Source organism: Priapulus caudatus, unplaced genomic scaffold, assembly GCF_000485595.1.
Source record: "Priapulus caudatus unplaced genomic scaffold, Priapulus_caudatus-5.0.1 Scaffold1007, whole genome shotgun sequence".
NCBI lineage: Eukaryota > Metazoa > Priapulida > Priapulimorpha > Priapulimorphida > Priapulidae > Priapulus > Priapulus caudatus.
In genome coordinates, this window is record NW_014578068.1 from 58,818 (window position 1) to 69,685 (window position 10,868).

The 10,868-nt window shown below is 46.4% G+C and overlaps 1 protein-coding gene across 1 annotated transcript; it reads left to right on the plus strand.

Moving 5' to 3' along the window:
* The first annotated feature begins 2,569 nt into the window (after positions 1–2,569).
* On the plus strand, positions 2,570–7,020 carry LOC106814929 (pulmonary surfactant-associated protein D-like). Its single transcript, XM_014819313.1, has 5 exons — positions 2,570–2,696; positions 3,082–3,152; positions 3,621–3,836; positions 4,422–4,510; positions 6,888–7,020. The coding sequence occupies exons 1-5, from the start codon at positions 2,633–2,635 to the stop codon at positions 7,018–7,020; spliced, it is 573 nt and encodes a 190-aa protein (XP_014674799.1). The 5' UTR covers positions 2,570–2,632.
* The last annotated feature ends 3,848 nt before the right edge of the window (positions 7,021–10,868 follow it).

Sequence of the window (10,868 nt, forward strand, 5' to 3'; positions counted from 1 at the left end):
AAAAGTAAAAAAGAATAAATTATATATATATAGATATACATTTATATATATATATATATATATATATTATATATTATGTATTGAATATGTGTGCGATCATTTGAACTCTTTATATATAATTATAAAGTATGCCTGTCTTACCATAGATGCGTGTATAACGTGTTATATCTAATACCAAACATGGTGTTTTCTATATATCTTATGCTTATACGATCCGTTACTAGTACTAGCCAGAAATAGTATGCCTGTTATATGAAACACAATATACTTAAATGACACTGTGTAGCTATTATATATAGCTTTTATATATTGTTCTTATTTATCTTTGGTGCCTGAATATATGTGTCTTATTAACAATGTTTCCGTTCATTTCTAGCATCTCTCATGCAAGATACGCCTCTTTCGAATTTTTTGTCACAAGACTCATGCTCGATTAACAATCACATTTTCCCTATGTTTGCATATTAGGGGTTCACGGCATAATCTGTGTTGGGTAGGTTGTATTTAGATTTTTAGTCCAAAAATTCCAGAAAAATCTTTTATTTTATAACATTTAGTTACCACCGGCATGATCCGACCTTAATATTATTATTATTAATCGAACACAACAAGCAACAACAACAAATAACTAATAATAAATAATAATAATAATTAATAACAATACAGTAATAAATTTAGGTTTATTTTTTTCAACTGGGTTTATTCATACCTACAATTCACTACTCTGCCCAACAACAACAGACGTCAGCGCCACCGCATCACCCTCGCTCTACCATCACTCCCCCGGGCGGCGACAACGAACGTCCTTGTCGTAGAAATAGAGAGTTATTGAGTTGCAGCGCCGTGCATACAGCTGCGACTGATTCATCCGGCTGCTGCCGAGACGACGCACGACGACGACGACGAAAGGGCGCAGCTCAGGGATTCATTAATATAGCTACTCACCAAGCGAAATCAATTTGCGCAGCCTCTACTTGCCCGCGGCGCGCCTCGCTACACAAACACAGCAAGCCTATCTGCTGTTAACCAGCACGCAGGCCTATAACTGCCAGGCGAGCCTCCCCAACACCGCGTCTCGCCGTGGAATATTCCGCTCGCACCACGGAATCCTCACTGAATACGCGATGACAAACTTATAACCTTTTTTATGCTGTGTACCATGGTCGCTCTAAAAGTTTTAGGCTTGCTTGATTGACGAAACCCGGTGTAAAGATCCAGAAAGAGATGGTTTAACATTACTTGCCCGATTTAACTTATATTTAACTTATTATTTACATCTGAGACATGCATTCGTTGAAACTAGATCAACTGATCAAGCTTCCGCCAGGTGTCATCTTTAAGAATCCGATCAAATTAAGTTTGTTTTTGTTTCAGCTATCCCATACTGGATCCCACACGCACACGCACACACACACACGCACGTACACACACGCACGTACGCGAGCACACACACACGCCGCCACACCACACACGCACGTACACACACCGCGACGTACACACACACGCACGTACGCGAGCCCACACACACGCGCACACACACGCACGTACACACGCGCACGTACGCGAGCACACACACACGCGCACACACAATACGCACGCACGCGAGCACGCGAGCCACACACAAACGCATTCACGCGCACGCACAAACGCACGCACGCACACGCGCGTTGTTTTATTTTCAGGCTATACGTTACTACCGTCGTGAGTGCATGCGTACACCATCACCACTCCACCACGCTTCGATCGCTCACTAAAGCCCAGCAATCTGTGGTTATGCTTCATTGGCTACAGGGCGGAGGGAGCGACGAGATGACAGCGGAGAGGTTAACGAATTTGCATGACCTTGTCACCATCATTTCACGCGAGTGTACGCGCTCGATCCGCACCCCCCCTCCGCCTCCTACACCCCCTCCGCCTCCGCACCCCTCCGCTTCCACACCCCCTCCCACCTCCCGCACCCCTCCCCACCCCTCCCGCCTCCCGCACCCCTCCGCTCCGCCGCCTTCGCCCCCCTTCCCGCCCCTCGCCTCCCGCTCCCGCCTCCTCCCGCACCCTCTGTCGCCCGGGCTCATGACGAGGGATTATAAACATGCCGCGTAACAACAAGTGCGAGTGACTGGACCGTACGATGATGACTCAATGTGTCACGACGATGGGTGGGGAGGGAGAGGCAGGGAGTGAGGGGAGGGGAGGGAGGGAGAAAGGCAGGAAGGAAGTGTGGAGCGGAGGTAGGGAGGAAGGGCAGGCAGAGAGGGACGGATGAGGAGGGAGAAAGGGGAGGAGGAAGGGAGCAAACAAAACATTTACAAATGGGCGTTTGTTCTCTTGTCAAAGGCAAAGCAAATCGAAGCAGCCAATCAGAAGGCGCTAAATTTTTCGCTATGTTATACCGTTTGGGAAAAAAAATTTCGCGGCCCTGGCTTGCTGCGTAAAATTATACTTGTGGGAGAGTCTTACGGTCCAGTAACCCGGCAAGTTCCCACATTTGTTCGTTCGTATTCGCAGAAACACACAGTCCGTGGTCCCGTGATGCCCCACTTAACAGATCTTTGCCGACTCTAGAGTCGTTCACACCTCTCCGTGTCTGCTGCCCGGGATTACTACAAGTCGCCATATATATGCGTATGAATATATGAGCTCTCTCACGAACATTACGCTGCTTGTCAAGCCAAGGTCAAGTCAAGTCAAACTGATGAGTGAGTCGTGTAAGATGTAATACCAAGATAGATCAACTAGATTCTATTTAGAGATTTAGATAAATTCTTCTACTATTTTCATTTTATTTTATTTATCGATTTATATCATATATTTATATATCGTTAGATAACATAGTTTATCTATTTTAGTAATAATTATGCAAAGTAGTAAAGTTAGTAAAATAACAATAATAACGAGGCTATGATAAGATAGGGCGTACAAGTGTAAAACACTAAGACGCAACAATGATAAAAGTGAGATTTACAAATATGATAATAATAGGATACATGCATGTAGCCCCCAGAGTCCAATAGGATCCAAAAACAAGATGTAACCATATTAACACGACGATAATAAGACTTGCATTATCTGTTTCTCGTGCAGTAGTGATGTATAGAAGGTCTGCAGTATTGGTCGTGCTTCTCCTACAAGCTGCAGTAATGCCAAGCCTCGTGGTAAGTTACACAGGCCTTTTTTAATCTTCATTTTCATGTTTATGTTCTATTGTTTGTTGTTAATTTTGTTTTTTATGAATGACGAGCACCAATATCCGAAATGTGTGCGTGCGTGCGTGCGTGCGTGCGTGCGTGCGTGCGCGCTTGTGTATATATGTGCGCGCGTGTGTATGTGCGCGCATGTGTATGTGCGTGTATGCATGCGTGCGTGCGTTCGCTCGTGTGCGCGTGTGTGTGCATGCGCGCATACATGTGTATAAGTGCGTGCGCGCATGCATGTGTATGTGTGTTTGCGCGCGTGCGTGTATGTATGCATCGTGCGTGTGTGCGCGTACGTATATGTATGTGGGCTAGTGTGCGCGCCTGAGGATATGATGGATGTGTGTATGTGTATGCGTGCACGCGTACGTGCGTTCCACAGAGGCTATAGGATTTTGGTTTCAACTTTCAAATATATCCTAACGACAGAGTGGCACCTGCGAGACTAAGGGATGCAAGGGCGACCCCGGCACTCCTGGCCCGAAAGGCGGCACCGGCCCTCCTGGCCCGAAAGGCGACCCCGGCACTCCTGGCCCGAAAGGCGGCACCGGCCCTCCTGGCCCGAAAGGCGACCCCGGCCCTGCTGGCCCGAAAGGCGGCACCGGCCCTCCTGGAGCGAAAGGCGGCAGCGCCTGCTGGCGAAAGGTGACGCCGGCGCTCCTGCACTAAAGGTGAGAGGGTTAGGCACGGACGTAAGGTTTTGATTGACCGCATAGTGGTATGTCAGCCTTCTACACTTTCTTCAATTGTACCACGAACGGAATATAACCATCATTAGGTATAGCTACTTACAGCATACGTCGTGTTAAGTCATAGATATAATATATTGACGCATACAGTTAATGATAACTCTATATAAACGCACACTGTCCATACGAGACTTGTAGAGTGTTTCCCGGCGGTGACACTATACACGATCGAACGATCGAACACGCTTTTTGCGTGATCATTCGGTGGCCGTTATCTTAGAGAGTTGACTGTATATTGATATCGGATGGTCGTTCCTACTGTAATGTAGATATAACTATGGTTATCTTGATGTTCCGATGCACGTCATAGGTTCGAAATTATGCAGACGTTCGCGAATATATGATACCTAATTGAAACTATATAACAATAATTAAGTATGTAAATACACGAAACGACACACACGCACATGAAGCAAACAATGAACGAAAAAAGAACCACACGTTTCGTATTCTAATGCGTAGTTACCCGGGTTCCCGATAGGTTCGGACGGTGCCCGGGCCGCAGGCCGTCAGACAGTATTCAACAACTCCAGGTTACTGTGAGGGCAACTCGGTCACATCTGCTGTCAGGTAAGCATGAGGATCGCTCAGGCGTGGCTATCTACGGCCGCGGGAGGGAGAGAAAGTTGTCCGACCAAATTTCGCCAGTCTATGCCAGGGCTACAACGCCGTCACGGCGCCGTGTCGACGTGCAACGACGCAGAGTGCATTGCACGATAAGGGATGCGAATCTCACGCTTGGGCGTGAGCCTGCTAGCATACGAAAATACGGCAGTGTCAGTGGATGTGTGCTTGAAGAGTAGAAGTGATGGTGACGCTCGCCGATACACGTGCGACAGTAACAACCGCGTCGCATAGGAGCGTTCTCAAAAAGCTGCTGATAACGAGTGCCAGTGGCACGAACGTTTTGTATTGTGAGGCGGAATAGTAATTGCCGCCCGTCTGTCTGCCTTCTCGCTACACGTGTTAGCATACATCAAAGTAAAAAAAATGTTTAAAAAAGTAAAAAAGAATAAATTATATATATATAGATATAAGATTTATATTATATATAATATATATACATATAATATATTATATATATATATATAATATTATAGTTTGTGGCGATCATTGAACTCTTTATATATAATTATAAAGTATGCCTGTCTTACCATAGATGCGTGTATACGTGTATATCTATATACCACACATGTGTTTCTATATATCTATGCTTATACGATCCGTTACTAGTACTAGCCAGAAATAGTATGCCTGTTATATGAAACACAATATCACATTAAATGACACTGTAGCTTATATATATAGCTTATATAGTGTTCTTATTTATCTTTGGTGCCTGAATATATGTGTCTTATTAACAATGTTTCCGTTCATTTCTAGCAATCTCAACATGCAAGATACGCTCTTTCGAATTATTTTGTCACAAGACTCAATAGCTCGATTAAAAATCACATTTTCCTATGTTGCATATTAGGGGTTCACGGGCATAATCTGTGTTGGGTAGGTTGTATTTAGATTTTTAGTCCAAAAATTCCAGATAAAAATCTTTTATTTTATAACATTTAGTTACCACCGGCATGATCCGACCTTAATATTATTATTATTAATCGCAACAACAACAGCAACAACAACAATAACAATAATAATAATAATAATAATAATAATAATAATAATAATAATAACAATAACAGTAATAAATTTAGGTTTATTTTTTTCAACTGGGTTTATTCATACCTTACAATTCACTACTCTGCCCAACCAACAACAGACGTCAGCGCCACCGCATCACCCCTCGCCTCTACCATCACTCCCCCGGGCGGCGACAACGAACGTCCTTGTCGTAGAGAATAGAAGAGTTATTGAGTTGCAGCGCCGTGCATACAGCTGCGACTGATTCATCCGGCTGCTGCCGACGACGACGACGACGACGACGAAGGGACGCAGCTCAGGGATTCATCTAATATAGCTTACTCACCAAGCGAAATCAATTTGCGCAGCCTCTACCTTGCCCCGCGGCGCGCCTCGCTACACAAACACAGCAAGCCTATCTGCTGTTAACCAGCACGCCAGCCTATAACTGCCAGGCGAGCCTCCCCCCAACACCGCGTCTCGCCGTGGAATATTCCGCTCGCACACGGAATCCCTCACTGAATACGCGGATGCCAAACTTATAACCTTTTTTATGCTGTGTACCATGGTCGTCTAAAAGTTTTAGGCTTGCTTGATTGACGAAACCCGGTGTAAAGATCCAGAAAGAGATGGTTTAACATTACTTGCCCGATTTAACTTATATTTAACTTATTATTTACATCTGATGACATGCATTCGTTGAACTAGATCAACTGATCAATGCTTCCGCCAGATGTCATCTTCTAAGAATCCGATCAAATTAAGTTTGTTTTGCTTCAGCTATCCCATACTGGATCCCACACGCACACGCACACGCACACACACACGCACGTACGCGAGCACACACACACGCGCACACACACGTACGCACGCACGCGAGCACGCGAGCACACACACAAACGCATTCACGCGCACACACAAACGCGCGCACGCACACGCGCGTTGTTTTATTTTCAGGCTATACGTTACTACCGTCGTGAGTGCATGCGTACACCATCACCACTCCACCACGCTCGATCGCTCACTAAAGCCCAGCAATCTGTCGTTATGCTTCATTGCTACAGGGCGGAGGGAGCGACGAGATGACAGCGGGAGAGGTTAACGAATTTGCATGACCTTGTCACCATCATTTCACGCGAGTGTACGCGCTCGATCCCGCACCCCCCGCCTCCCTCCTACACCCCCTCCCGATGCGAACATAGAAACATGCACATCTAATACGTAATGTCTATAGGATGCAAACGTGATGTGCAAAGGTCGGCGAGCGTATGCAGCGCAACACAGATATCAACGACGAAATGCGTTGCAACGGTAGAAATGTGTTCATCCAGAGAATACTCGAGACTAGTGCGTCATCTAGTATACCGGCATCTCTAGATGACATCGTGACCGCGGCGTGGGCCGGTGACGTATATCACTCGATGGCGGAGCATCGGATCGGCTGCTAGCCTATACAGACGAATGCTGGCGCACACGCTAAATGCGCCCTGCACGTCTCACTCTTCCACGAACTGCCACCGACGACTGACGATGACGGTGACGATGACGATGATGATGTCGTCTGCTGCAGCAGAACGGCTGTCACGAAACGGAGAACGAGGGCAATACGTTTACAGAGCGAGGGGCTCCGATTTATAGGTAAAACCATAATAATAATAATAGAATTAATAAAAAATTAATAATAATTAATATTATGTTGTTATAATTGTGATAATAATAATAAGCAATGGTATGATAACGATAACGAAGCGTTCAATTTAACCTATGCGCTTTTTTTATATAGATTGCGCTGATTCAGTTGATAGATAGATTGATTTTATATGCTTCAGTTTATTTTTATCATGATAATAATTGTTTATTCTCGTATTGTTTTATTGTATATGTACACGTTTAAAGAGGAAATGATAGAAATACACGGTAAGAGGAAGACACGAGAGAGAAGAGAGAGAGAGAGAGAGAGAGACAGACAGAGAGGAGACAGAGAGAGACAGAGAGAGAGACAGGGGGAGGAAGCGAGGAAGAGAAGAGAGAGAGAGAGAGAAGAGAGGAGAGAGAGACGACGACGAGCGGATAGAGATGAATGGAGAGAATGTCATTTCCCCAGTGCTGAAGCAGTTGTGAAGTAATCAGAAAGATGAGAGAGATGTGATAGAGAAATGTGTAACGCCAGACACGTCTATTATCCGTGTCGGTTCCCATAACGCCAACCCTTACAGCCCCCGCAAGTATAGCGTGTATAGAGCCGTACACAGAAATATCTCTATACACGGATACACTATATCTCTATACTCTGCATGTGTATGTACACTTTATTGACACGTATTATGTGCATACGCGTGTCATAGGTGCTTTATTGTGCCGTGTGCCGTGTACATACTCCATGAGTCTGCCAAAAGTGTTTTTATAGGACAGCTAGGTGCTCGGTATATAGAGGTGATTTCACTGCACAACTGTCACTTAAGGGAAAACCCAAGTGTCCTACAGTCATGGGGTTGCTGTATCTCTAACGAACCCCCTCGTATCGTAAATGTGGCTGATAGCGGTCTATGTCCCCCAGGTACTGCCGGAACGTACCCTGGGTACGGTCCGGTATACTGGAACGTACCCTGGTAACTATCTGATTAGCCGGACCGTACGTCGCTTACTCCTACCCTACCTGACTGTCCCTGTTCCGCCCACTACTGATGTCGCAAAATTTGAAATATACATACAGACCTGTATATTCTGCATCTGGTTGGATTGGAGTATGAAACTGTGAAACCAAGAAAAATTTCAACCTATATACACTGATGCGCGCAAATCCTTTGCAAATATCGCGATAGATGGGAATGCGTTTTCTTTCGCAATGTTACACATTTTCGCCACTTTTCGCCGCGAGATTTTTGAAATATGCATGGCTCCAAGTGTGGGTGGAACAGGAAAATTGTATGATTATCTTAATGGGTTGGAAACTTATAGACTCGCTGACACTTGTAAAAAGGCGGAAGGTGAAACGTAACAGGGTAAGGCAGAGTAATTGATTTAAGTGCTCTGGTAAGGGTTACGAATATTTTGCGGGAACGACCGGAAACAAGGAATGGGAGCTATAAAGCGGGCGTCTTTCCGCCGACAAGCGGTATGTATTACGACATCGGCTGAAAGTCAGGGTACGGTTTGCGAGTAGGCGAGGTACGGTCCGGCATATTAGAATAGTTACCAGGGTCGTTCCGGATAAGCCGTACCGACCCAGGGTACGTTTCGGTATACAGCGACTGACCGCCAGGTGTACATTCGGCATTACCCTGGGTAGAGTCCCTGTATACAGAGAGTGCGCCATGACGAGTCGGAAAAAATCGGTCACGTGATTGCTGACGGCATGTTGTTCCAAATTTGATCACACGCTGTCGCTTAAGTACAGCGCTGTATGGACCACGCTGTACAATGGCCGTAGTAATTAATTAGACTAATCGCTGCTCAATAAACTCAAAATTTACAGAGATTATAGCTAAGACATGTGTCTATGTGTATCTAGATTTCTAGAACTCCAAAACACATGTTTACAGCTGCGAGCGAGTGAGAGTGGAACGCATTTATCTGTGAATTACAGTTGTCATATTCTTCCAAAATACTAGCTGCTGTTTTACACTAAGAAATTGACAATTAAGCCTTATCATATGGCGCGACGATTTGAGTTACTTTTCTAGAAATCTAGATATATATAAACACATGTGTTATCTATGATCTCTGTGATTCTTGAGTTTATTGAAGCGCGAGTGATTTAATTAATTAGCAAAGTATCTACGCGCGGGAGCAAGCACAGGTTAATATACGCACGGCTATGGCGGTAAAGAAAGTGTAAATTAAACTATCAATATGGCCCGCGAACGATTTGAGTTACATTTCTAGAAATCTAGATACACATAGACACATGTCTTAGCTATAATCTCTGTAAATTTTGCAGTTTATTGAAGAACGATTAGTCTAATTAATTACTACGGACCATTGTACAGCGTATCCATACAGCGCTGTACTTAAGCGCCAGCGTGTGGATACATTGGAAACAACATGGAGTCAAATCCTGAGTGGCGCAACTCTCTGTATATAGGACCCTACCCTGGGGGACATAGACCCTATCACGTAAGTGTGGCGTGGCGAGCGCGCACGTTTGTGTGTTGTGTGTTTGTGTGCGTGCGCGCGCGTTTGTGTGTATGTTGTTTTGTGTGTTTGTGTGCGCGTGTGTTCTGTGTGTGTGTGTGCGTGTGCGTGTGGCGTGTGCGTGTGCGTTGCGTGTGCGTGCGTGTGCGTGTGTGTGTGTGTGTGTGTGTGTTGTGTTGTGTTGTGTTTTGTGTGTGTGTGTGTGTGTGTGTGTGTGTGTGTTTGTGTGTGTGTGTTTTTGTGTTTGTGTTGTGTGTGTGTGTGTGGTTCTGTGTGTGTTCTGTGTGTTGTTCTGTGCTGTGTTTATGTGTGTGTGTGTGCTGTGTGTGTGTTTGTGTGAGAGAGAGAGAGAGCGTGCGCGTGCGTGCGTGTGTGCCCGCGTGTACGTACGTATTCATCCGGTCGCAGCGTTGAACGTGTGAGTGTTTTCAGGTCAGTTCGCTTCGGCGGCACGTCTGTGTGCAGATCAACCAGGACTCCCCAACATGGCAGGCAGAGGCAGGCGAGAGGTGTGGCCGTCACACACGACACCGCCGCACCACGAACATGACGGAGCGATTGTCGAGAGCAGAAGTGACGTCGACCATCCGCTCACCCCGTCCGCCTGGATCCGTGGTGGACACCGTTTATAGTAGGGTGTCTGAATATATCGCGGATGTTTTACTCATTCGCGAAACACGGAGCAAGATCTCTTGCCGACTGTCGCAAAACGCAATGCGCATGCGCGCTAAATAATCACACGCCTACCTTTGTCCTCCTTCCCTTCCTTCATTCTTTCTCCCTTCGCTCTCCCCTTCCTCCCTCCTCATCCGTCCCTCTCTGCCTGCCCTTCCTCCCTACCTCGCTCCACTACTTCCTTCCTGCCCTTTCTCCCCCCTCCCTCCCCTCCTTATCCCTGCCCTCTCCCTCCCACCCATCGTCGTGACACACATTGACGTCATCATCGTACGTCCTCACTCGCACTTGTTGTTACGCGGCATTTTATAATCCCTCGTCATGAGCCCGCCGGCGACAGAGGGTGGGGAGCGGGAGGCGGAGCGGGAGGGGCGGAAGCGGAGGCGGGAAGGGTGGGCGGAGGCGGGAGGCGGAGCGGAGGGGTGGGCGGAGGGCGTGGGGGAGGGTGCGGGCGGTGAAGGGAGGTTGAGCGGGAGGGGGCGGGAGC

Excerpts from the sequence above, each read along its gene's own strand:
- LOC106814929 (XM_014819313.1), top strand. The coding sequence starts at position 2,633 with ATGAGCTCTCTCACGAACATTACGCTGCTTGTCAAGCCAAGGTCAAGT. Across the intron at positions 2,697-3,081 it reads AAGTCAAGTCAAACTGATGA|TAGTGATGTATAGAAGGTCT; the intron begins GTGAGTCGTGTA and ends TTTCTCGTGCAG. Across the intron at positions 3,153-3,620 it reads CAGTAATGCCAAGCCTCGTG|AGTGGCACCTGCGAGACTAA; the intron begins GTAAGTTACACA and ends TCCTAACGACAG.